Here is a 27,127-nt window from a genome sequence, read left to right as displayed (position 1 = left end):
CCTTTCGGTCCGCAGCGCTCCGCTGTCTCGTTGCTCCGTGTCACTGTGTTGGCGGTCCAGTTATTCCGCTCTGCTGGTCGCTCCGACAGTCGTCTTGCCCACTCTAGGCAAAGGGGAGAATCCAAGTCTGTGCTCCCAGTCACGGATCCGGAGAAGCTTCTTCGCAGTTCCAGCCTCTCCTCCTTACTGCCGCAGGGCCTCAACCGCAACCGCCATCTTGCACACCAGAGGGGTTCACTTTTTGAGGCTTGAATTTGCAGTTGCCCAGCCCCGTTTTTCATCGGGTTTTCTTGGGAGCCGAGGAAAACGCTTCTTCTTCCCGTGGATGTGTCTATTGCTTCATATTTTTTCGAAATATCTGTAGCAACAGGATTAACTAAAGGATCTCGGCGGGAGCTCTGCCCAGCAACCTCCTCACACCATGAACTCAGGCCACGCCCCCCTCACTCCCGTAGTAGACATAATTATAATTGTTATTTTATAACATGTTTAATACCAGCGTGTGGTTTCTAAGCGCGGTCTCTGAACCTGTATTGCGCTCTATTGTCTTGCTGTCAAGACAAACACGATGCCCCTATCCTTCCTTGATATGATATCCTATGATATGGCATTTATGACGCGCCTATACACAAGTGTTTCAAGGCGCAACAAGGCAAGGGAGGGGTAACAGAGGGATGAACAGAGACAACGATCCTACTAGGCTAGGTGTAATTCAGATCACGCAAGTGCAGGGGAAGGCGGAAGGGGAAAAATGCAGGGTGGGAGGGCGGTGGGGACAGTGCAGTACATGGAATGAATAGAATAAATAAAACAATAAGAGAAGTATGGCCAGCTGGTGGCAAGTGCAAGGGAAGTGCAAACATCAGGTTTCAAGTGCTGGGGGGGGGGGGGACTGTAGGTATACAGAAAGCAGTCCCTAAGTGCGGGGGTTGCCCGGGAGGCAGTGCAGGTGTGCAACTGGCAGGGGAGGGGACCTGGGCCCGAGATCAGAGGGTGGCCAGGTAACCAGTGCAGTTTCAGTCAGGAGTGCAGCAGGGGAGAGGAGGAGAGAAAGCAGAAGCAAAGAGGAAAGTCTTGATGTGCTTCTGGAACCGTAGATGATTTTCCTCAAGTTTCAGGGAGGCGGGGAGGCTGTTCCAGAGGGAGGCCCCAGCCGAAAAGAGTTCTACCACCAACTCGTTGCCTGGAGAAGTGACTGACCCTGAGGGAGTTGGAGGCGGATGAGCGAAGGGCTTGAGAATGAAGTTATTTAGGAAGAGAGAGTTGAAGGTATTGAGGCCCAGACCCCAGAAGGCCTTGTGGACAATGCAGAGGGTTTTGAACTTAATCCTCGCTGCCACTGGGAGCAAGTGCAGAGATTTCAGTCCTGGAGGGATACGATCCCTGGGCTTGAGTCCAAGGACAAGTATCGCAGTCCTGTTCTGGATGAGCTGAGGGCAAAAAGTAGAAGCAGGCAGATTTAGAAAGAGGCTGTTGCAATAGTCCAGCCTAGAGAGAACCAGAGCTCTGGAGACAGTGAGCTTCTGGGGGAAGGAGAGGAAAGGAAGAATACCTCTGAGGAGGTGCAGATGGTAGTGTGACCGTGGAGCATGGAAAAGGCTGTGTCAGGGTGTGAGTCAGCGAAAGGGGGGCTAGGAGGGGTGAGAAAGTGGCGGCGAAAGCCTCAACTGACACGCGTCATGGGTCGGATAACCGAGAAGGTGGGTGGCAATGCTGGAGTTGGCTTGGCCTGGCCTGGTGGGTAGAGAGGGTGAGCTGGGAAGAAAGGAGAAAGTGATCACTTCAGGAGAGAAGAGTGGTGGGGGGGATAGAAAAGGGAAGGTCTGAAGAGATCAGAACATCCAGAGTGTGCCCTTCAGAATGAGTCAGGCCAGAGGGGAGAATAGAGAGTGAGAGAGAGTCGCAGAGGTCACGAAGAGTCTAGAGGAAGGACAGGAAGCATCCAGGTGGATGTTAAAGTCTCCAAGAAGGAGGAGTTCAGTGGTTGAGACCAGGAGGGAAGAGGAAAGGTCCGCCCATTCAGAGAGGAAGGAGGAGATCTGACCAGGTGGCTGATAGATTGCAGCCACAGCAAGGCTACCCATAAAAGTAATATTAAGTGTACCTGATGTCGGGCTGGGCTTTTGAAAAAAGAGAAATAATTCACACTGTCCTTATTTATATGTTTTTTTTAATTGCTCACTGGCCCATGCCAGATACAGTATTTATCTATCACGGATCAGAGGGTATGCTTTGCCTGAGACTCGCACTAGAAAAATAACGAAATACTATGTTTGGTGTGTGCAGGTTGAGGCTTTTAAAAAAATAACCAAAAAGCGTGCCATGTGTGGGCCTGCAGGCAGCCCTATAGCACCGGGGAATGTTTTTCTCTTAAAGCCCTACCCAGCCATGTTGTAGATATAGTAATTTATATCTCTAATATGGGTTGGGTGGATGGTTTAAGAGATAAAGGAGGAACCCCGGGGGTGCACTCATAAAACAAATAACTGAGTGCAGTCTCTGTCTATTTCCGGGAGGGGATAACTATAAACAATCGTGAGATAGAGACTGGTCTGATCAGGTTACAACACTGAAGGATTTAACAACTGAATCTTTCAGTCTCATTAAAAACAATTTTAATCATCAAAGAATAATTTATACACAAATCAACACATGATAGACTAAAAAAGATGATTTATTTTTAAAAACCAACACACCAGGACATTTTCACTGGTCCTATAGAAATAGTTTTCCACAAGAGTGGCCTGGGTACCTTAAATACAAGGAATGTAAGTTGACTTGTTAACACTACTAACTTCTGGTTAGAATTATAAGGAAGGAGCCAGAAGTCATACATGAACCTTAGTGTTCTTTTTGCACATGTGTACACTGTATATTCATGTAACAGTTTATATTCTTAACATGTTTCAGTTCAGAGGTACAAAAATGTAGAACATTCATCAGGCGTAGATAACATAGCAGTTAGAAGCGTGTTGATACGCTGTTGTGCTTGAAGTGGTTTATACGTGGATGTTAAAAATACTTTTTCTTAACCTGTCAGACAAAACAAACATAGAGTAGAGTAAGCTGATGTTCCTAATTCTCTATTTTAACTCAATATGAGTATGAAGCCTCAGTAGGTTTATAGTTACCTGCATTGGTATTCTTGAGGGCGAGACCATCGGAGTTAATGGTAGTCAGGACTAAAGTAGGTCCGTTGCAGTGCCTAATTAATAGAAAAAGCATAAGAGTATGCTTTTATAATCGCTAAAACAAGTCACATAGGGTCAATACCCCGATAGTACAACAGAAACTAAAATGAAGTTCGTTAAAGGAGAGACAAAGGGTCACCTACCTGGTGTCTATGTCATGGGCAGTTTAGCTTGTGCGGTTACCATGGGGGCAATGCCTTACGATATACACTGGCTGGTAGAGACTGCCACCCGTCTCTGTGATTCCCCCTTTCTCAATGGGTCTAAGGTTTTTGCAGCAATCCTAAAAGAGAGATAAAGTATAGAATGTAGGGGTTTCTGAGCCTACTATACACTTATACGGACATAGTCTGTAATGCAAATTGCTAAATTAGCTTGCAGTTTTAAATTCGTCCAAACATTGTTGAAAAGGGAGGGAGGGCAAGTCTCTTGTCAAATTGTGGGGCCAAGTGAACCTCTGCGCATCAGCGTGTTCGCTGAAATGAAGAAAAAGCTGGGATCAGCAATCGTAATCTTGCTTAGTGAATGCTTAGTAAGTGCTTGTTTGTTATATGCGGATGTTGGTATCTCTGTATGCACTGTGGCTCTGTCTCTTACCAAAATGTACACGCAATGTCGATCTGTGTTCGCGTGTTAATTCTGCAGGTCTGAAGCCGCTGCAGCAGTGTTTTGTGAGTCTGCATCCAGCGCGACTGGCATCGGTCTCTAGGGCAATGACCTTGATTGCAGCCTAGTATTGTCCTACCTCTATTTTCAAAGGTGGAAACCCAAAGTGGGCGCCATCTTGGAACAGCCTTAGTCCTCTAGAGAAACCTATCTATTATTTTTCCAAATTGACCCTATTGGTATAGTGGGTCACAGAATGGTTGGTCTAAATAAAATGTAACATAGGGGATGAGCATGTGGGCGGTGTGGAAGTCCCTAAATAAAATTTCAGGCTATCGTGCACATGTGGTGTGTAACCAAACAACATGACTATTAAATGTCATTGCTGCCTACGATGTAGACCCTGTTGTGTTACCACACAACCTGGGAGAGGGGTATGCTCACGCAGAAATGATGGAAACTGTGGAGTTGGACTGTAGTGCTTGGAGGTAATGGTGGTCCAGAGTGATGGAGATAAGCCCTATTCCCAACATGTAAGCTCAAATGTCATCAGTCTTTTATCTTGTGCCATTCAATGGCCTTGTTCAATCCGTGTACATTGCTGCCCTTTGGTATAGGTCATTTCTTGTTCTTTTTTCAGCAGTAGGTTTCCCAAATGCACGGAATTGTCCCCCCTGGGGTCTTGGAGAACTGTCCAGGTGACATCTTCATGTCTATGGTTCTATCCATGAAGTGCTTACCCATGGGTGCCTTATCTACTTTGTTCTTGATGCAACTTCGATGTTCAATTATTCTAGTCTTTACTTTTCGGTTTGTTTTACCCACGTATGGGAGTCCACGTGGGCATTTGATCAAGTAGATCACTTCATCTGTATTACAGTTGGAGAAACTTGGTTGTATCCATTTTTTTGTTGGTGCCAATGTCGACCTTGTTGTTTTGTCTGGTCATTTTACATACCCACATCGATAGTGTCCTTTAGGTTTGTCCATACTCCACAGTGTGGAGTTGTTCCGGCTGGAGGCCCAGATGGATTTCAGTTTGCTGCTGTTCACTTTGTTCCCAATGGAGGTGCTCTTTTTGTATGCAAAAATGTGGCTAGCCAGGGGTTTCTTCGAGGTGTTGAACACCCTCCAATGTTTCTCGATGACATTTCTATTTTTCAGGCTAAGATCGGTGAAGGTACTGTGAAATACCAATCTCTCCTCCGGGGGTTTGGCTTGCTTTTTTTCCAGGAGGGCTTCCCTGTTGTTGTTGCTCGCCCTCTTTGCTGCTTTTTTAATCATTCTTTTTGGGTAGCCTCTTTTCCATAGTTTAGTGCCCCGAGTTTGTGATTCCTCCTCAAAAGTGGATTTCTGTGCACTGTTTCTTTTTAACCTAAGAAACTGACCAAAGGGCAGGTTGTCACGGAGATGCTTGACATGGTGGCTACTGTAGTCCAGCAAGGAACTTTTGTCTGTGGTTTTGTGGAAGGGTTTCCTTCCTGGTGAAATATTGTGAGATCCAACATGTTAGTGGTTAGATTGTTCACTGTCATCGTGAATTTCAAGTGAGGATTGAGAGAGTTTATCCAATTAAAGAATGCCACAGTTATCTCTGTAGAGCCTTCCCATATAATGAGAATAGCGTCCATTTTTTGATATTCTTAATAAAGGGGTTGATGTAAGTGTAGATGTTTCTTTTCAAAATATTCCACGTATAAGTTGGCTAAACTAGGAGCCATAGTTGCCCCCATTGTGGTACCCTCAATTTGTTGGTAGTAGGTACCTTCGAATTCAAAAAAAGTTATTCTTTAGTGCAATCTCTATGCACCAGAAGATGAATGAAGATGGTACAGGGTCAGTGTCAGTTCTATTGAGCAAGACTTCTTTTACTGTCGATGGTTTTCACTGGTGATGGTTTCTTGTTGTGGAATATTCATATAGAGTGCTATTATGTCCAACCCTACAAGCAGTGAGGTTTCTGTGTTAAAATCCAAATTTTCGAAATCGCTGATAGCTGCCACTGTGTCTTTCAAGTAAGACTTCATTTCCTTGACATGTCCTTTGAGGTAATGGTCCCTGAATTTGGAAAGTGGCTTGAGGACTGAATTAATGCCAGACAAAATGAGTCTGCTCGGTGGTTTATCCAGTGTTTTATGTATCTTGGGCCAGCAGTAAAAGGTCGGGGTAGTAGGTTTTTTGTTGGTGAGGAATTCTGCTTCTTGTTTGGTAATCCATCCTCTGTCTCGTGCCTTAGATGTCTTCATCTCAATGAGCCCCTGTTGGTTTTTAGTGGGGTCTTCCTGCACCTTGGTATAATAGGTAGTATTGCTGAGTTGGTTCAGGCATTTGTTGACATAGTCTTCTCGATTCAGAATGACAATTCCCTCTCCTTTATCTGCTTTTTTGATAATGGTATGCTGGTTACTGCCAGTGATCAATAGCGTCTTTCTCTGGTTTGGACAGATTCTGGAATGGTTTAGGTTTTTCACATTCCAGTCCATCTAGGTTGGCCATGACTCTGTGCTCAAACACCTGTGATTCCGGCGAGTAGCTGCTAGTTGGTGCACAGAAGGTGGAAGGGTTCCGTAGGCCTGTATGGTTGATGGTCGAATTGTTGGTGGCTCCCAATTTGTTGCTCGCACACACATCTTTAAGATGGAAGGTCCTCATCAATTTATTGAACTCTATGCGGAACTCATACAGGCCATGTTCGTTTGTTATGGCATAACCTAAACCTTTGTTTAGGACCTGTTCTTCCATTTTCGTAGGAGTGTAATAGGAGATATTGACTAAAAGCGATTCCTGCTCCTTGTCTGGCATTTGTCTTGATCCCAGTTGGTCCCAGAACCCCTACTTTCTATACTTTATCTCCCTCAGAGCTGGAGGTAAGGTAGGTGCCCTACCAGCAAAAAAAGCTGTCATCAACGGCACCAGCATTATAATGAGGCCCCTAGTTTTCAGTGTATCGGTGCAGTGTATTTTCTGGAGTTTTGTGAATTTATTGTACCTCTGTGTCGACCTAATACCCCTACCTGAGAGTTAAGTGAAGCCTTGTCACTCTGCCCACGCCACAATACCCACGTTTCAGTAGTTTGTCTTCCCTTTCTTGTTTGGTGTTTTAGCCTTCCCCCTAGGTTTAGTTGTTTTAGCATCCTAGACAAAGGGATTTACAAAAAGTGCCTTAAGTGTTACTCTACATCAATCTTTAAAGCATGGAGCCCAGTTCAGTCCTTCATGACACAATGCATTACCACCTAGATTTGAATCCCAGAACGGAGTCCCAAGTGAGTCAAGCCTCTCCGACAAAACTGTTTCATTTGACTCAGTGACCACTCAAACAGTTCTTTCTCATTTCATTAGCAAAACCAAAGGGGTGATGGCTGGACGGTTTAGAATGAATCTTAAACACTTGCATTGTTCTGGGCAACACTCCAGACCATCGATCTTCACCTGGCAAACCATTGCAAAAGCGAAATCTACATCAGGCTTGGTCCCTCAACAAAAGGGGCTGTCCAGCCCAAACTGCTTGGTTAGATCCCTTCTGCACAAGACCACAAACATCCCCAGACATGTTTCAACATTTTTGGGTTTCATCAGGGAGGAGTAGCTTGGGACTCTTGCCAGGGTGGAGAGAAGAGCAGGAGAGAAAAGTACTTTTGAGAAGAAGAGGTCGATTAATAGACTACATGTTCCAAGATGAAGACCCTCTGTTCCTGCTCCATGGAGTGAAGTTCACCATCGCTGTTGCTCTAAGAAATGCACTCTGGATGAAGTTCAGCACAAGCATGACCTCCCAGGATGCTGCCGTCTAAAAGTGCTGGTGAGACACTAAGTGACATACCAAAGCAAGTTAGTAGTGTAGAGAACCAATGCCAGTCAAATAGTGGGATGTCCTGTCGCAGACACCACCCTGATACCTGTGGAGGCGATAGTGTTTGCATTTATTTATTTTTAAAAATTCGAGTTCATGAACTTGGCGGGAAGGCATCAGAACGCTGTAAAATGCTTACATATAAAAAAATATGTTTTAACAACATTTTAGAGACATTTAGTCGTGCACATAATTTGTATCCTAAAACGGCTACCAAGTCTTGTTTAAAAATCAGCTCACTTACTAAAAGTTTTTTTTTATGCTAAAACCGTTTCACCCTGATAAAGTACACATTGGCCAAGGCATACGGGCCATGCAACAGCTATATAGTGCCATATTGCCTGACTAGATTGTGCCCGCATATTGACAGTTTTGTGTCCATGTTACAAATGTCAACTTGGGCATAGGCACATAATGGGGAAAAGGTGATGCACAATTACTGTATAAATGCATGCGGGCCAACAACGGACATAAATCAATGGGAAGAAAGTGAGACAGATGGTGGGAGCAATTAATACAAACACTGGCGTTCGACATGCAGAATCTCCTGTCTGAAAGAAACGCTATTTATTTTTTATTTTTTATTTACTTGTATTTAATCTAACAGAAAAAAAAGATTTTTACAAGAGTGAATTTCAATCTGGTCAATTTCATATTCACATTGCATCTTAAGGTTGGTGCGGAACAATGTAGCAAGCCAACAGGGAACCTCAGTCCTGAACATGGATTGTTTGCATGTATGCATATGAAATTTGAAATTGATGTTCACAACACACAGCTACATAAACATGGACATACCAACTATTCTCCTTAACGCGCGGATAATGCTGCAGATGCTGATAACAATCAAGACATATATGCGGATATGCTTCAACTTGAGGGTGATGACATAGAGGACAAAGCATCTCAACAAGGCACAGCTCCAGCGGCAGCGGTAGGACCTCCATCTTTTTCTGGTGCTGGCATTGTGGAGAGCACTGTAGAACCTTTGCTTGTCCATGAAGCTGAGGACAGAGGTCAAGAAATAGAATACAGAGACGTTTGACCCAGACATAGCCAGATGCCTAACAAGACATGTATGCACTAATATGCCTGCTGGTGCCCCTCATAGAGAGTGTGAGGAGGAAATGTGTCGGCACCTGTCTGGCCACAGCTGACCTCAGCAGCTCTAACTTATTTGAGGGACTGCTGGCTGTCAGCATAAAAGATGCTAAAACTAGGTTGCCAAGCACAGAGAGACTAGGCTATCTCTTGGCACCGAGGATAGAGAGACTCAGCTGACAATCTGCAAAGAGCTGAGGGAGCTTCTGAGCTGCCTGCAGTGCAAAACCTGGAACCACATCCGCATGCGGCAGCATTTGGACAATATGGCTGCAGTTAATCACCTTCCCCCTGCCCTTGTGAGTCATGTTGCAGCAATGGTGAAAGCATCCAGCTGTAGCTCAACGGCAAGTGTGACATCTGTTGGAAAGAGTCCACAGCCACCCCCTAACCCCCAGCAACCAACATATGCAAGGGCACCTGATGGTAGTGAAGGTCTCTCTGAGAATGTGAGCTTCCTCCACTGGAGCAGGAGCCATGCCTGATGGTCACTATATACATGCTTTGGTTTCTGGGTAACATATTTTTCTCTTACTGATTGTTCACAGTTGGGGTTCTTCATTTATGCTGGATTGAAAGTGGTCATGGGTTGTGTGTGTGAATGTCATGGGTGGGAGTGTGTGTCCTTCATAGACGGGATTCATGAAGAGAGCTATCACCTCCCCCACCTGCATAATGTTCACATATGCAGAATTACCTGGCTGGATGTATCGTCTGTATATATCTTTCTCTTATGTCAGTTTTATCATGGGATGTTTGCCCTTGGATGATTACCCTGGATGATGCTTCTATGAACAGGCAAGTTATATATGATCACCTCATGAAACGTGGCATCAATTTCTGGTGTTTTAATTGGTGTGAAATGTGTGATCTTTCATGCGAGTTGCTTGTATTTTGAGTTGTGCACTTTCTAGAGCCACTTGCTCGACTTTTTTGGGGAGAATGTATTTTGCTAATATTTTCAAAATAGGGTGAGTGGAGCACCTGCTCCCACTTTTGCTGCTCACTCCCCTGCTGCATGCATTATTAAGTTGATTAACATGATTTACGCCCATTTGGAGCATTCTCTGAGGATTACTTCTGAGAATCATGTGCATCTATTTTTTGTGCATATCTTGCACACCTCACATTTGCACAAACAAGTTTGGCGAATTTGACCCTACTTAAACAGTACATCTGCATATGTATTACCTGGTGACCTGTGTATATTGTAAAAGAAGCTGTCTTGCCAGTATGGGGTATCTGCAGTCCATATTCTACCTACACCGCATGGATCCTTGCATCCTCACCAGGTACCTTATCTTTCAGGCACACCCATCATCGGGACTGCTCAGCTCTCTTTTTGCACTCATGCACAGAGTTTCTGATAGAAGCATTCTCCTTTTTGTTGAGCAAATAAAAATACGTATAAACTGATTCCTACCTCATGTGCAAAATCTAGTGGGCTTTCATAGACTAAGGAGTGAATTGTTCTACCTGTTGGTTAAAGAAGGTATTGGCTGTGCTTTTCTCAGTACTGTAATTGCTTTTTAAACGCTTTGCTGTCTCAAGAATAGAAATATTGTATAGATTTCAGTACCACAAATTGTGAATAATAAAGATGGTGTGCTGAAGAGTCCCATGACCATGCGAGGTGTCTGACATTCATATGATTTGCTCTGGCCTCGCTCCATCAACCTGTCTGAGGCAGCGGAATGAAGGAAGTCTTCTGATTCCCTTTTAGACTTGTCTGCCTCTGCCCTTTGCTATGTTGTATGCTTGTTCCGTTTGCTTGTTGGCTCTGTACAGAAAGTGGTTTACCAGAATCGAATTGATGATTTTTCTATTCCAATAGGTTAAAGATTCCACAAAGGAGGCTGTGATTATCGATCTGGGGTTATCAAAGTTTATTGACTACACTGAAAGCGGCAGTCCCTTTTCCACCGGGTCAAATAGGGGTTTCCGTCAATATGCTGCACCTGAGGCACGTGCTGGAAAGATTCGCTCCAGAAAATCCGATGTCTGGTCGATGGGGAAGGTGATTGCTGAAGTCCTCTTGGAACACGGTCTCGACTTGGAAGAATGCACCTCCAAAAATGTTGGCAATCTACTTCATGGGTCAAAGTATGCTGATATTGTTTGTCAAATGCTGCGTAAAAAACGAAAGCATAGAGTAGAAATGGAGGAGGTGGTGAGATGCCTTCTTAAGATGAACACCCACAAAAGGGTGGCGTTGAGACACAAACTAAGCGTTCGCACCAACATCTCAGTCCAAAACTTTCCAGTGATAGTGATGGGCTTTGGGAGTTTCTTAATGTCTGTTATACTGACCCTAAAAAGAGTATTGAAATTGAATTAGCTATATTAGTAAAAATGGGTGCAGAGTACTGCATGCAGCCCCATTGCTTTGACATCCTAATTTAGGAAGTTCATGCTTGTTCCTCATCACTGAGCTATGCGGGTACAAGACATTGTTGTACGTTCAGTGCAGCTATTGGTTCCCCGTCTGAATGGTGATTGACGATACCCTCTTGATGTGGACTTAGAAGAGACGCCCCTTGCCATGGGTTGGGATGACGAGCCCACTGTTCCATGCAGTCTTTCTCTAACAGAGCGCATCAAATCCTATATCAAATCCTATATGTTTTGATTTACACTTTAGGCCCCGGTGTTCCCTATGCCTCGAGGGTTCAAAGAGTCCTTCTTGTAAAGAGTGCTTCTTGTGAAATCTCATCCAATTTCCACAGAGACTTGTACTTCACAAACGGTATCTGCCTTTTCTCGAGTAACAGTGTTTACCGCCTCGTTGTGAATATGGGTCATTGGAGTGGCTCTTAATATCATACAACCGTTGAGCTGACTGAGCTTGATATCTCATTGCATTTTAACTGATTGTTTTGAACTGTCTTCTGGTTTCGTGACACTGTTTATATGGCACATACATGTAGGTTGTTGTTATATTAATGCTGTACTTCATTTGTAATTTTTGTTTGTGTGTATCATTTGACCTCAAAATGCCAGACCCCTGATCACTTCAAACAGCGACAGAATCACAGCCCTTCCGAAACCCCTAATTGATAACCTCCAAAATGGATGCGAGATGGGGGCACCCCGCGGATTTTTTAGTGCCGCGGTTGTGCCGCCATTCGCATCACTTACGATCCAAATCTACTTTGAGTCCTTACACGAGTGAGCCTGAGTACCCGGAGCGCCACTGGGACCCTGTGAGTTCTAATATAGACAAATGCGGAACAGAGCGTACAAATTTGTGTGTACGAATAGCGTTGGTTATCCCCATGACAACAGCGCTGTGGCCGAGCGCCCACACCAATATGGCCGACATCCAGGCAGCCTCGTGTGCATGCGCGGGGTTGCCGGGACTACACAGAACGTTAATCTCATTCGCGCCGGGATCTCTGCTGCGGTCGGCGCGCATTGAGAAGCTCTGACATTAGGTGAGTGTGAGGATTATGCAAGATAGCGTATTACCGAGCGGGCTTCATCTGAAGTTACTTGACGTGCCTCTTACACCTTGGCGAGATGCACGCCGTATTTTGAACAAATACCATCCGGCTAGCTACAGGCTAATTCATAATCTATGACTGGCCTTAAGCCCTCTTCGTGACAACTCATGACAAGCTCAACATGTAGTAATGAGTGGTTTAAACTCAATCGTAACCAGTACATTCACTTTCCTTAGGGTTTCGCCGGCCGTACTTTGCTGTTTCCCAGTCTCCTGTGATTCCCAGTTGAAGACTGGGTGAGTGTATGGATCTGGACTATATTAAGCAACTTAACTGTGAGCGGTTTTGCTCTTTGAGTAGAAGGTACTTACCTGAGTGACTTTCTTGCTTCCTTTTCATAGGTCAAAATTTGGAATACAACTATCCCCGGGGGAAGTTAGTGGCATTAGCCTCTCTTTGATTTCTCAGCCATTTAACTTAGCTTTACTAATTAAAAAGACTAAAATACTTGTCCCTTTGAATTTCCCACAGGGAAAGAATTAAGGAATTTATCCATTGTTAATTACTCATCATATATAGGAACAGTGAAGCCCCCACCCTGAAGATGGATCATGAGATCCGAAACGCGGTCATTTGTAAAATCCAAAAAGGGCTTCCCTGGAGGGAGCGGAGATTTTGTAAAACCCATAAAGGGTCTCCCTAGAGGGAGTTGATCACCCCACGAGACAGTTGTCTCTGATGATTGACATGAATACTGTAACAATTGCATGATTATTGTAATGCCTGCGTCATGTTTTTTATGTTGTTTGATTAGATGACTTTGTTAGAAATTTCATTTTGAAAAAACGGTGATTGGTCAATTAAAATGAACCATATCTCTAAATATTGTTGTAAATGTTGTTTTATACCTTTGGTCTTTTGAAATACACGTTTTTCAATGAATGTACCACTGGAATTTGTATAGTATCACCATCACAAATTTTGAAAATGACTCTCTGAAGTTTTCTGAATTAATTCAAGCCCCTGGTGGCAAAAATCTGATTATGAGGAGTGCATCTGGGCTTACTGCATAGCAATATGCAGTTCAGGTTTTGTACAAATTTTGTGTCCCAAGTGGTCTTGTGACATCAGCCTGCCTGCACCTGAAATAGTATTAGAATGTCATTCCAAATCCTCGAATTAGATACCCTGAAGTTCATCCTAACATGCTCTGCACCCCCGCCCCCACAATTTGTTTTTGTCTCTCTTTCTGACCACATAAAGGGAGTTGCACGCACCCATTGGACATTCTGAACCAAAACATTCGTAGCTGTTTAGCTTGTCAAATTGAATATGTTGTTTTCCAAAATAGATCAGACTACAAACAATAGAGCTGAGACCCTTGCCTTTAGTGAAGGAGAGGCCGAGAGAATATTGGGGTTCATCAAAACAGCTGGAACCGAGCTTACGGCAACAGATAAACCAGAAGCATTGATTCGAGAATTAGAGTGGAAGATTCAAAGAGAGATCAATCTCAAGCTGCATGCATCGACTCTTGCTCAGTACTATACTACAAAAAGGATACCAAGAGGTTTACGTGTAAACCTCGAACCAACGTTGTGCAAAGAAAACCCAGCCTTTGCAAAGCGGTGGCACTTAATTCTCAATAAGTGCTTTCTGGATTTGATACTCAACGATTGAAGAACTAGCACATTCCCTGACAACGTTGAATGAAGACATAGGGGGATTAAAATCTTCATTGAGTAAAGCTTATACGGCGGACCAACTCAAAGAAATCCTTGAGGAGACAAACCAGAAATTGGCAAGCTACAAACAAGAACTTGAAATCAAAAATCAGAAAGTTTAGGCGGAATACACAAGACTATAAACTTGATATAGTTTACACTTGGCAGGCTTATTACGGCCATTACCCGAATAAACCTAACTTTAGTAACCCACGAAAAACAGGACAACCATCTATTGGAAACACCTCCTCTGACGCTTCAAGCACGGAATTAGAAGCTACATGGGGACAGACTGCAGAAGCAACACCAGGCCCTTCAGGCCGCGATCAGACAAATAACGAATTAAGGAATTTATCCATTGTTAATTACTCATCGTATATAGGTACAGTGAAGCCCCCACCCTGAAGATGGATTATTAGATCTGAAACGCATTGGTCATTTGTAAAATCCAAAAAGGGCTCCCCTGGAGGGAGCAGAGATTTTGTAAAACCCATAAAGGGTCACCCTAGAGGGAGTTGATCACCTGTTACGCTCACCTGGCTCCCACAGAGGCGTTGATCGGAACTGGACAGCTGCGGTCTCCACCAATGTGACGCGTAGGGCCGAGATGACGGACTGGACTGGCCCACCTAGCTTCGTTTGCTTGGCCCATAGAAATATTCTTCTGCAAATGGAGAAAGGGAATTAACCACCCGTGGAGTTGACCTTAATCCCCCCACCCCCGCTGTTCTCCCCACAGATCACCTTTGATGTCCCCTCTTATAGTCTCACCTGATGATTTGAAAAGATGAGCTCTCCATCCTGCATTGAGTGCAGGGGCGCGTTGATAACCAGTTGCTTCACTGGCTCGAAGGAATTGGTGAGTTCCAGAACAATATTGACTCTGAGATTCCCGGCAAGACGCCGTAAGTGTAAAGTTCGTAAGAGTTCAAATGCCTGACTTTCACTCTTGTCCGATTCCTTGCAGGTTACAGCTTGACCCTAATGAAGAGTTCCTCGTGGCAACCGGTGGTATTCTGGTAAGGGTTTGTATTTTCCAACACAGTTCGATAAAATAATGTCAATATGTAACCTGTTGCTTTCTCCCTTATTCAGGCGCTGAGAGAAAGTATGAAGTCTCGTAGAATAATACCTCCGGCGGTAAAATCAGGTAAGTCTATTGTGGTGAGGAGGGTTCCCCTTGTTAGTCCCTTTGTTTAACCTTGCTGTCCTTTTGTTTCCCCTTAGGGGCCGGGGTTCGGCGAAGATGCAATGGAAGCTGCGCCGACCCGTGAAGAGGAATAGTACCTCCGGTGGTAAAATCGGGTAAGTCCATGGGGGGGTAACTAATATTCCTCTGTGTATTCCCTTGGCTCACCTTTCTGTTCTTGTCTTCTCCTTAGGTGCTGGAGTGCGGCGGGAACATGCAGGAGGATGCGGTGGAATGTGAAGATGCTGCGAAGGCCAGTGAGTTCAGCGCGGCGCTGCAGCAGGCGAGGCGACGCACATAAAATAACTTCTTTCTTCCAGCTCGAAGGCGCAATGGATCGGGAATACAGGTAAGGATCAAAGGTATTGCTCTTGTTCTAACCTTTTCTCCTTCTTTCTCCCTTTTTATAGGAGCTCAAACTCGAGGTGGGCGTGGCAGAAGGCTGAATGCAGACTTGCAGGCACGGTGAGCGTTACGCTGCTGGATGCAGGCTCCATATGAGCCTGGCGCCATAGGCGCCAGGACTGGACCCAAATAGCCCCTAACAGGGGTTGTTGGGTTTGCTTAGGATAACTTGATGCCTGCTTCCGGGGTTTCTGGACTTGGTCTGGGTCCCCGGGGGTAGGCATCATGACATCACCGCACAAGACAGTTGTCTCTGATGATTGACATGAATACTGTTACACTTGCATGATTATTGTAATGCCTGCGTCATGTTTTTTATGTTGTTTGATTAGATGACTTTGTTAGAAATTTCCTTTTGAAAAAACGGTGATTGGTCAATTAAAATGAACCATATCTCTAAATATTGTTGTAAATGTTGTTTTATACCTTTGGTCTATTGAAATACACGTTTTTCATTGAATGTACCACTGAAATTTGTATAGTATAACCATCACAAATTTTGAAAATGACTCTGAAATTTTCTGAATTAATTCAAGCCCCTGGTGGCAAAAATCTGATTATGTGGCAATAATTTAATAATTGAACTTAGGTTCATTAGGAGTGCATCTGGGCTTACTGCATAGCAATACGCAGTTCAGGTTTTGTACACATTTTGTGTGCCAAGTGGTCTTGTAATGTCAGCCCGCCTGCACCTGAAATAGTATTAGAATATCATTCCAAATCCTCGAATTAGATACCCTGAAGTTCATCCCAACATGCTGTGCACCTCCGCCCCCACAATTTGTTTTTATACCTTGAACAATACCCAGACAGAGTTGATGCTAGCGGGCACAGCTAACAGAATAAACAAGCTACCCACGGAATATGAAAGATTTGTCATAGCTGCATGCACTGTTGCAACTTTAAAAAAAGTTAAAACATTAGGCATCTACTTAGACGCTGAGCTGAGTATGAAGGCGCATATGAACAATATTGTATCTACCTCTACTTACCACCTCAAACTGTTGAGTCAATTGCAACCTTTTCTGTCTAAAAAGAGTTGTACGGTTGTACGGTTGTGGCAAGCGCAATAATTGGAGCCAACCTGGATTATTGCAGCAGCCTGCTTCACGGAATTAGCAAGTGATTCAAAATAGTGCATTTGCGTGATTGAAGGGTTAGGAAAAAGAGAGCATGTCTCTCAAGACAGATGAGCTTTGCACTGGCTACCAGTTGAAGCTGGGATTTCATTTCAAATTCTTAAATTGACAAATAAATGCCCATTTGGCATTAGCCCATGTGATCTTTCAAAAATAATCTCCTACCTACTTATCTGTCGGACATTAAGGTCTAATTTCCCCAATTTGCAGCTGGTTTTGTGAGCAAAGTTGGCTATGGTGAGACAGCGGGCCTTTCACCGGTTCTACGTGATTTCATCGCCACACTTTTCATCGCAGGTTTTTTTTGGGTGGGGGTAACCCCCCCAATCCCGCCTTTTTTTTTTTTTTTTTTTTCTTTTTTTTACATCCCGAACACCCAAACCCATTTTTTTAAAAAAATGTACCCCCCCAAAATATTCGATGCACCTTGCAGCACCCAAACTTTGGAGCACCCTTGCACCTGACTTGAGGGGTTGCAGCTCTTTGAATGTGTTTAAACAAACTCTGAAAACCTGTTTCTCCAGCATGGGGTCTGGCATGGATTCACATGCTCATGAATATTCCCCGTCGTCAGGCCGGGAATCCTCGGTAAAGAAAAAAATCAGTATCAGTTTCGTTTCTGATCTGTCTTTCTTAGTAGTAACCAATCACTGATCTCTGGGTCATACTGCCCCCCAGCCAATGACTGCCCTCTACCTAAGCCCCTCCCCTGGCAGCCATCCTCAGATTTTTACCGCACGTTCAAGTGTTGGGAGACCTCATGTGTTAGCTCTCGAGCTTTTACTGCGTTTTCGCGCTTTTTCAGGAGATTTTTCTCATTTTTTCGGTTAATCGAGCCTCAAGCTCCACCGTTTCTACCTCCGATAACGGGGACCCGTTTCAGAATTCTTCTACGCCCCTCAAGGGTGAAGTTTTCGTCGAGTTACGCTTCTTGGAGGATTCCAGAAGATCTGTGGCCTACCTCAACGGACATGGCCCAGGACAAGGGAAGCTCGATGCCCGGATCCAAGCTGTTCAGGAGCTGCCCAGGATGCGGATTGCAAAATGTTTTCAAGGAGCACGAGCACTCGAGATGTCTCTACTGCCTTCATGAGGACAAGACCCACGTGGAGAAGGACTGTGCGTTCTGCAAGAACCTGTCGGAACGGACCAAGGAAGATCGTCGTTCCCGCCTCGCCGCCTGGCTGGAGAAGGGCACAGCAGGTGAGAAGGTGAAGAAAAAGTCTGAGCGGTCTTCTAAGTCCTGTGAGGGCGTCCCGGCGACGGGGGCCCAACAAAAAGCCAAACACCGCGAGTCTGCGGGCACTGGGAGCACCGAAAGGTCGGGCTCCTCGGCTGCCAGGCAGGGCACGACTTCCCCGGCACGATCAACCACGAGTCAGCGCTCTGGTTCGGGGAAGAGGAAGTCCGAGAACCCGGGTAAGCTTCTGAAGAGGCCCCGGTCGATCTCGAAGGGAGCCGAGGGGGAACGAGGTGATGACCCTCCCCCCAAAACAAAGGCCCAGGACGCACCTAAGGTGGTGAGCGCCTTGATCCACCCGGTAAAGGCCTCTATCGAGGTTGTCGCAGCGGCCCTGGTGAAGCCGGCAGAGGCTACGCCAGTGGAGGCGACCTCTGGGCCCAGAGTTTCCCTGCCTCCGTGGAGGGAATCCTCTTTCCAGACCATCGTTAAGACCCTCGTGAAGACCCCGGTGGAAAAAGAGGGGGGGTGCCCATAACGGACTCGGATTCAGCCTCCGAGGAGGATCCAGTGGAAGCCCTGAAAGGCCTCAACGAGAGGTTCATAGGCCTCAACGAGAGGTTCGAAAAGGTTCGATCCCATGGGACGGTTCCTGCTGATGTGATCGAAGATAGCGACGACGAGGGCCCAGTGGAGCAGCCAGGATAGCTCAGCGGCCATTTTGTTGGTGATCTCATCCTTATGTACTGAGATAAGGACGAGGTTACCACGGACCCCGACGGAGGATCCAGAATCAGGCCCGTCAGAAAGCCCTCCGAACAAGCGGAGGAGAGTCCACCCCGCTCCGCCCTTCATGCCCACAAGGCCTGTGGACCCCTCATCCCCCTCGCCAGACCCTCAGGAGGATACAGCGATGGATACGGCGACAGGGACTGACGACGACGGCGGCGATGATACAACGGACATACCGTCATCGCCCCCCCACCCCCCTCGGGCCTCTCCGCCCGACGAAATTGGCTCTTTTCATGCCATGATAGCCAGGGCATCCGAGCTCTTCCAGCTCTGCCCTGAGGAACAGAAAAAGGAAGGTTTTCTTTACCAACGTCGAGAGGCCAAGAGAAAGACGGTCCTCGCGGTGCCGTTGCTCGACGACATCTGGGACGAGGGGCTGGCTATCCTCAAGAACCCTTCCATGACATCCGCCAAGAGCGACAGGTACGAGAAGAAGTACCGGGTCCCCGATGCCGCCCCCTTGTGCCTCACGGCCCAGCCCATGCCAGACTCTGTCATCTCGGCAGTGGCCAAGAATAAAGCAGCGGGTGCGGCGGCTTCAACTTCCACTCCCCCGCTGGACAGCAAGGGCAAGAAGTTGGACTCCATGGGACGACGAGTCATCTCATCGGCGGCTACGACGATTAAGGCGGCCAATGCCTTAGCGATTGTGTCCCGTTATGACAGGGAGCTTTGGATCAAGATAGCCCCTCTGCTAGACTTCCTACCGGACGACAAGAGGGCGGAGGCCCTACAGATTCTGCAGGAAGGAGAGGTGGCGTCGGATCACGCCATAACGGTGGCAACGGACATTGCCGATACCGTATTTCGCCAACTGGGCAACAGGGTTTGCCTCCGACGACGAGGATGGCTCAAGGCGACGGACTTTCGCCAGGACGTCCAGACCAGAGTGTTGGACATGCCGTTCGACGGCAACAACCTGTTTGGAAAGACGGTGGATGAGTCCCTCCAGGCCATCAAGACAGACACGGAAACAGCCCGTGCCCTAAGAGTCCTTCAGCAACGGCAGACAGGGACCCTCCAAGGGATCCAGCGGCGGCTCTTCTACTTACCGCCAGGCAGCCCGCTCCTCGTCCCAGGAGGCCTACAGAGGCCGGGGCAAGCAAGGAGGGTCTTGCCGCCGTCAGCAAGGAGGCCAAGGCGGCAAGGCCTCTTCCAAGCAGGACTGAACCGGCCGTAGCGTCGGGCCCCCACCGAAGCATCCTGGTGGGAGGCCAGCTGACGAAGTTCGTCAGCGTGTGGGAGTCCATCTCCACCGACCGTTGGATGCTGGACACCCTGGCCCGCGGACACTCGCTGGAATTTCAAAAGAAGTATGCTCGCATTCCTCCCGTGGCCAGGAAAGAGAATCACGTCCCTCAACTGCTGTTGGAGGTAAGGGCGATGCTCAAGAAGGGTGCCATCGAGCTCGTCCCCAAGAGGCTCCGGGGCTCCAGAGTATACTTAAGATACTTCCTCGTCAGAAAGAAGACAGGCGGTTGGCGCCCCGTCCTGGACCTGCGTCGGTTGAACAGGTACATCAAGGCACAGAAATTCAGGATGGTCACCCTCCAGCACGTGCTGGGACAGCTGGAGGAGGGCGACTTCCTATCCTCACTGGACCTGGATGATGCTTACTTCCACATCCCCATTCTAAACGGACACAGAAAGTTCCTCAGATTCGTTGTCCAGGGGCATCACTACCAATTCAGAGCCCTGCCGTTCGGATTACAGTCGGCACCCAGGGTGTTCATCAAGTGCCTCGCACCAGTGGCGGCGCGACTGCGCCTGCAAGGGATCCACGTCTACCCCTACCTGGACGACTGGCTAATCCATGCAAGGTCAAGAGAACTCGCTGTCGAACACACAGCGAGGACCGTCCACCTGTTCACGGAGCTGGGATTCGCCATCAACTACCCCAAATCCCATCTGGTCCCGTCGCAGGTGGCACTGTTTCTGGGAGTGAAGCGGCTGGCATCCCCGTCGGAAGAAAGGACGAAGGCCATTTTGGGCAGGGTGCAGCGCCTGTTGGCCCAGGATGTGGCCAGAGTGAGGTCCATCAAGTCCCTCCTCGGGATGATGTCCTCATGCATCTACCTTGTGCCCCTTGCAGACTTCGGATGCTTCCGCTACAAGAGTTCCTCGACGCCCGCTGGATTCAAGCGGCGGGTAGCTTCGAAGACAGGATCCCGCTCGACGAGGAGTTCCGTCGGGCGATTCTATGGTGGGGTGCCCGGGCGCACCTCGCGGCAGGCATGGACTTTCAGGCCCCGGCGTATCAGGAGACGGTAACGACGGACCCCTCTCTGGAGGGATGGAGGCCCACACCGGAGATCTCCATGCAAGAGGCCTCTGGCTCCCGGAGGAGAGGTCTCTTCACATCAACATCCTGGAGCTACGAGCCGTGTTCTGAGCGCTCAAATCGTTCCTTCCGTCCCGCAAAGACAAAGTGGTGAGGATCTTCACCGACAACACCACCACGATGTTCTACATCCGGAAGCAGGGAGGCACCAGATCCCCAGCCCTATCCAAGGAGGCCCAGGATCTGTGGCACTGGGCCGTCACCCAGGGGATGTTTCTGGTTCCCTTCCACCTGGCAGGAATAAAAAACACCATCGCCGACTCACTTAGCAGGGAGCTGCGCTCGTGCCACGAGTGGGAACTACGCCAGGACCAGGTGGATCGGCTCTTTCAACGGTGGGGCAAACCCCAGATCGACCTGTTCGCGACTGCAACAAACTCCAAGTGCCAGAGGTTCGCCAGCAGGTTCGCACAACCGAGGAGCATGGGCGATGCTTTCTCATTCCCTTGGGACGGCCTGTTCCTGTACGCGTTCCCTCCGTTGCCGTTGCTGCTCCGTCTCATCAACCAGCTCAAGAGGTCCAGGTGCAGGATGATCCTCGTCGCACCGGCGTGGCCAAGACAGATCTGGTTCCCGGACCTTCTGGACTTGTCAGCGTCCCCACCTATCAAACTGACCACTGACGCGGATCTTCTCTCCAGAGAAGGAGGCGCAATTCTCCATCACGAACCGGAGTCGCTGAACTTGCAGGCTTGGCTCCTGCAGCACTAGAGTTTGGAGGATACGATATCCCGGCTGACTGCAGAGAGGTTCTTGCAAAAGCCAGGGCGTCCTCAACTCTCAAATGCTACGGACATAAGTGGAAGAGGTTCTCTGTCTTGTGCCGTGCACAGAAGATTAACCCTCTACGGATTACGGCCCCTCAAGTATTGCCGTACCTACTGTCGCTGGCCAAAGCTGGACTGGCTCACGCCTCCATCAAGATACATCTGGCTGCCATTTCCTGATACACCAGAACTACAGGACGGGCGTCCTTGTGGTCTCATCGCCTGGTGAAGGAATTTATGAAGGGACTATTCCAATCATTCCCGTCGGTGAAGGCCCCTGCCCCGGCGTGGGAGCTGAACGTGGTGCTGACCAGGCTCATGGGGGCCCCATTCGAACCTATGCATTCGGCGCCGTTGAAGTTCCTGTCGTGGAAGACAGCATTCCTTGTGGCCATCACCTCTGCACGACGAGTGGGAGAGATCCAGGCCCTATCTTGCAAGCCTCCATACTTGAATTTTCACGACACAAGGGTGGTGCTGAGGACGCACCCCTCCTTTATGCCCAAGGTGCCGTCGGACTTCCACCTCAACGAGCCTTTGGTGTTACCAGTTTTCTTCCCGTTGCCTCCGTCTCCGGCCGAGAGGACTTTGCACTCGCTGGATGTGGCTAGAGCGCTGAAGTTCTACGTGGACCGCACAAAGAGTTTTCGGAAGACATCACAGCTGTTTGTGAACTTTGGTCCTGTGAATCAAGGGAAGGCTCTCTCAAAGGCTTCCATTTCCAGATGGCTCTCTGGCTCTCCGGCTGCATCATGCACTGTCACCGGTTGGCAAACCGACTCGAATGGGCGTCCGAGAGCCCATTCGACCAGAGCGATCGCTGCTACCACGGCGTTCCTGTCTGGTGTGCCCCTGCTGGACATCTGCACATCTGCAGGGCTGCTACGTGGAGGTCGACGCACACCTTCACAAGATTCTACTGCGTCGATCGGGACTCCAGGGAGGAGTCCAGGGTCGGCCAAGCAGTGCTGCGCAACCTGTTCGCTTAAGGTGAGCCTGGTGAGGAGGTAAGAGATGCTTAATGTTGAGTTGTTGTATTGCTTAATGTTGAGCCTGTTGCCACCTCCCGTGGTTGTGCATGTGTATACTGCCATGTATTCTTATATTCATGAGCATGTGAATCCATGCCAGAAACCATGCTGGAGAAGGAGCAAGTTACTTACCTGTAACTGTTGTTCTCCAGCATGGGTCTGGCATGGATTCACATGCGAACCCTCCCTCCTTCCCCTCTGCGGCTCTTCACTTGGTCATACTGCCACTTTACGTGCTACCGAATCTGAGGATGGCTGCCAGAGGAGGGGCTTAGGTAGAGGGCAGTCGATGGCTGGGGGCAGTATGACCCAGAGATCAGTGATTGGTTACTACTAAGAAAGACAGGTCAGAAATGAAACTGATTTTTTTATTTACCGAGGATTCCCAGCCTGACGACGGGGAATATTCAGGAGCATGTGAATCCATGCCAGACCCATGCTGGAGAACAACAGTTACAGGTAAGTAACTTGTTCCTTATTTGTGCAAGCCGATTTCACTTTGCACAATGTTCTTCTGGTCAAATGTTATTCTGGTCAGGTGTAGATGTGTTGTTTGTTTTTGTAAGTGCTCTGAAGCCTCTGGGCTTATTTGCCATGGCGCTATTGTGGAGGCAGATTCAGGTTTTCTTAACAAACTTTATTTTAACGCAAATGTCAGTATTGATTAAGGCCTAACTTGCCCTATGCTAATGTGGGATGTCCATACCTAAAGAAAACTATGGATAGTCTGTGTCATGAAGTTCAAATTTCGCCAAACGTCAGTGTCCAAAACCTATACTTGCCCGAACAAAAGATGCATACAATGTTTAAGGATGTCAGCATCAAAGTGAATGGTGTTCAAAAATAAAGTTCTGAGCTTCTTCCAGCTCTTGGCTTGTAATCGGCTCCCCTTCCCCCCCCCCCCAAGTGCAACACAGTTCACAAAGTATCGGGATTCCCTTCCCAGGAGTTCAAGTCTTCCAGTTTTTTATAACGGCACAATTCCTTTAGACACTTCCCAACTCACTTGTCATTAATACTTTTCACTGGTTCACCATAATAGCTCTGTCTCTTGACTTCACAATCACTTGAGCAACTGTGGCAAAACACAAGCTTCCTTATAATCACTTTCATGGGCTTCTTCCAAAAGGGCCACTCGGTCTAGGCGCAGTTGTCAGACTGTACGGTCCACCCATTAGATGCCATGCAACCAATATCCTTTCTCATCTGCTTTTCATCAAAAAGTCCACTGCTTTCTCTTGACAGTGAAGATTGTTCTTTTCATCAGGATGATATTCTTCTAACCCTTTACTATGGCTAGTTTGGCCACTATTCACTTGCCAATACAGGTTCCTCTTAACCTGCAGTTCCTGGCACACTTTGCTTGTGTCGATACTTGTTTCTCCTCTCACACCCTTCTTGGGCTTCTATTGGCTTTGCCAGCACTTGTTTCTCACTAGTTCACTCTGTGGTATTTTCCACTTGTTCCACCTTACTTTCCTTCCCATTCAAACATGCTCATTACCTGCTTTAGAAATGCTTCATTACATTTAGAAAAGTTCATCACTTGCTTTGGCTCTGTACGACATTTAGTCATGCTTATAATGTCTCTAAGTTTGTTTGATATTCAAAGTCAACTGTTTCACCATTCAAAAAGTGTTGGAAACTACTTTCAGTTCAATCGAGATATAAAGGCACTTGTTTCAAGAAGTTGGAAGCATTCAGAAGTGCTTCCAACAATTTCCATTTTGTTCGATATGCAAAGAATAGTTGCTTCAGGTTCCCGGAGAGCCGTGGTATGAGTGTTCCCTGTTTACATTCACCGGCTTCAGTCCACAGCTCCCGTCAGCTTCGTTCCATTCCTCTACCTGCATTCGGCTTCCAATAATCCCACTCTTCTTTAGCAGAGTTAGGAGAGAGCACCGCTTGCTCTCCAGGAGGTTTGCAGTGACTGGAATGCTTCAGCGTCACATAGCTCCTGCTTGTGCCCAACACAGAGGATGTGTGGGACTTCCAGACCTTTTCTGTGCCTGCCCCGGCCCTGGCGTTCCTTGTCCTTGCTCGACAAGGCTTCCAGCACCCGTGTCTCCCGCTCCTGTCTCTCCGGTCTGCCTCTCTCAGGTTCCAAGCTCCATCCTGCTGCGCCTCTCTCTCTCCCTCGTGTATGGCCCGCAACTGTATATCCGTTGGGCTTGCTAAGTGACCACAGGTGAAAGTCATTAAGTCTAATTGCCTGACCATAATTAAAGGGACATGCCTGGCTGCTCCATCTGAACACCTCCGTAGCCCTCTTCTTTGTCTCAGTACCAGAGTGGTGTTAGGGGAGATTTGCATTAAAATAAGAGTTCATAACTGTGTTGTCTCCTCTTTATTTTTGAATTTGGCTGATATTTATCTGCATTAACAATATGAGGCTGATACGTGTCTGCATTAAGAATATGAATTTGATATGTGCTTATCTCACCCAAATGAGGATGTGTTCTCCTAGCTGGTCTCTTCCACGTCCCAATGAAAAAATGGTGTTTCTGGCAGACATTTTGTAGGGGAGAAAGGGGAAAATCTAACAGGTTCATTTTGAAAAGGGAATGGGGGATACAATGTCTCACCTAAGGACGTCATCTCCCCATTCCTCAAGTTCCCTCCACCCAGGTGATCCTCCCCTGCATATCCACTCCCAGGGTTGGGATCCAAAAGCGATGGCCTTTCCCTGGCCACCTGAGCAGAGGATGTCGGCGGGGAGGTGGGGGGGAAGGAAGAGGTGAGGACATCCTCTGGTTCCTCACACTATATAAATAAATGAATAAAATCTATTTACAGTTCCAAGCAAAATACTGTGGTTTTTAATCTTTTCACTTCCCCTCCTATTGCAGAAACAAACGCTACAAGCTGTCGTCCGAGGCATGAAATATTATCCTATTTCCATCTGCAAAGGGACTAACTGAGGAGTCAACTCTTCAAGCTCCTATATCAGTACCCGCCATCATAGCCACACTGGAGAAAAATATAAAGTACCTGATACTGCCTGTCTATATCTCTGGAGCCATCTGATGTAAGACTCCGTAGTACCAGTGGAGGCCAGGAGTGGCTCGCTCAATCCTGCTGTAGTCATGAAGACTTCAGACATTTGACCCGAGGTCCAGACCCAGAGACTGGACGTAGGTTTTTAATGGAAGTGACTGCTACAAAAAGTGGATTGATGGCCATCTGAAAGGCATAAAAATTGACACGGATGCAGTGAAAGCCATCCACTCTTTTCAGGGATTGGTCTTGGTCTTGAAGGCTGTGTTGTTCCTTCCTTTGAATCTCCACCCAATACCAGCATCTTCAGATCCCATTGCCATACTTCCTCTTCCTTGTTTTGTTTTGTCATCAACCCTTTTCGATGCAACCATGCAAAGAAGAAGGAATGACGCGGCCCTGCAAGTTGTGCTCCCAAGAAAAAATGCAAGCCTGACTTGTTTTGTGTCCATCCCCCGAAATGCGCCACAGTGAGGAGTTGCATCCAAAAGCACACCGAGCGTTGGCGTGCTGTAATATCGGATGAGTGTCTGTGGGAAATAATTGCAAATTCACAACACAGTATCATTTTGAAAGAAGTGGATACATTCTGCAAAACATTATTCTGTCATTTATGAAAGCATTGCTTGCATATAAGAAAGCATTTTTTAAATTAGTTGTTAACTTTACATGACAGTGATGAACAGAGGGGAAAACCAATCCTTGTTACGTACCATATGAATATTTGAATTTGTATTTGAATTTGAAGAATAATTTGAGAATTAATATAAAATATATTTTTTGTATTTTCTTGAATTGGTGTCTGTTTAAAATTACAATTGAAATTGATAATTGAAGTAATATATTACTTGAATTCTTCCCGTAAGAGTACCCAGATATTTCCTTGATTTGAGGAACACCCATTTTTGCACATAATTGCTAATATCACACGTTAGGATTAATAAAAAAGCCTCTCCACACTCGTCGATCACAATGTGGCCCAGTTCCAAGAAAAGATCATGGCTCCCATCATGAAAAGGAGATGTGGAAGTAGTGGCGAAAACTGGTGAGGCCAGGGGTTCCACTCTCATCATTTCCTATTATAAAATAAGAATGGGATGTTGCACACCATGTTTCATCTGCACCAATTGAACAGGTTCTTCAAGAAGCTGACCTTTAAAACAATTGCATTATAGCAGATCACCCGATGAGTTGAAACAGTAGACTTTCTGGCCATGGTGGACCTGGAAGATGCATACTAGCAAATGCCAATTCATCCAAGCCACAGGCAACACGTCTGAATCTTCATTGATGGAATACACTACCAATTAAAGGTCTGGCCTTTCTGTCTCAGGTCTGCCACTAACTGCTTAACTCTGGTGGCTGCCC

The 27,127-nt window shown here is 46.9% G+C and overlaps 1 protein-coding gene across 6 annotated transcripts in view; it reads left to right on the top strand.

Moving 5' to 3' along the window:
• The window catches only part of LOC138450042 (calcium-dependent protein kinase 5-like), a 599,861-nt gene extending 573,307 nt beyond the window's left edge, over positions 1-26,554 (top strand). For 4 of the 6 annotated variants that reach the window (XM_069604813.1, XM_069604812.1, XM_069604814.1 and 1 more), the window contains one exon: positions 10,586-13,077. In XM_069604813.1, coding sequence (XP_069460914.1) covers positions 10,586-11,089 — 504 coding nt within the window. In that variant the 3' untranslated portion in view covers positions 11,090-13,077. Of the gene's footprint in view, positions 1-10,585; positions 13,078-25,611 lie in introns of those variants that run through there. The other 2 variants (XM_069604815.1, XM_069604816.1) reach the window with 2 other exon arrangements.
• The last annotated feature ends 573 nt before the right edge of the window (positions 26,555-27,127 follow it).

This window comes from Ambystoma mexicanum, chromosome 1p (genome assembly GCF_040938575.1).
Source record: "Ambystoma mexicanum isolate Mex_15411 chromosome 1p, UKY_AmexF1_1, whole genome shotgun sequence".
Taxonomy (NCBI): domain Eukaryota; kingdom Metazoa; phylum Chordata; class Amphibia; order Caudata; family Ambystomatidae; genus Ambystoma; species Ambystoma mexicanum.
The sequence above is the reverse complement of the archived record's forward strand: the minus strand, read 5'-3'. Positions and strand labels throughout refer to the sequence as shown.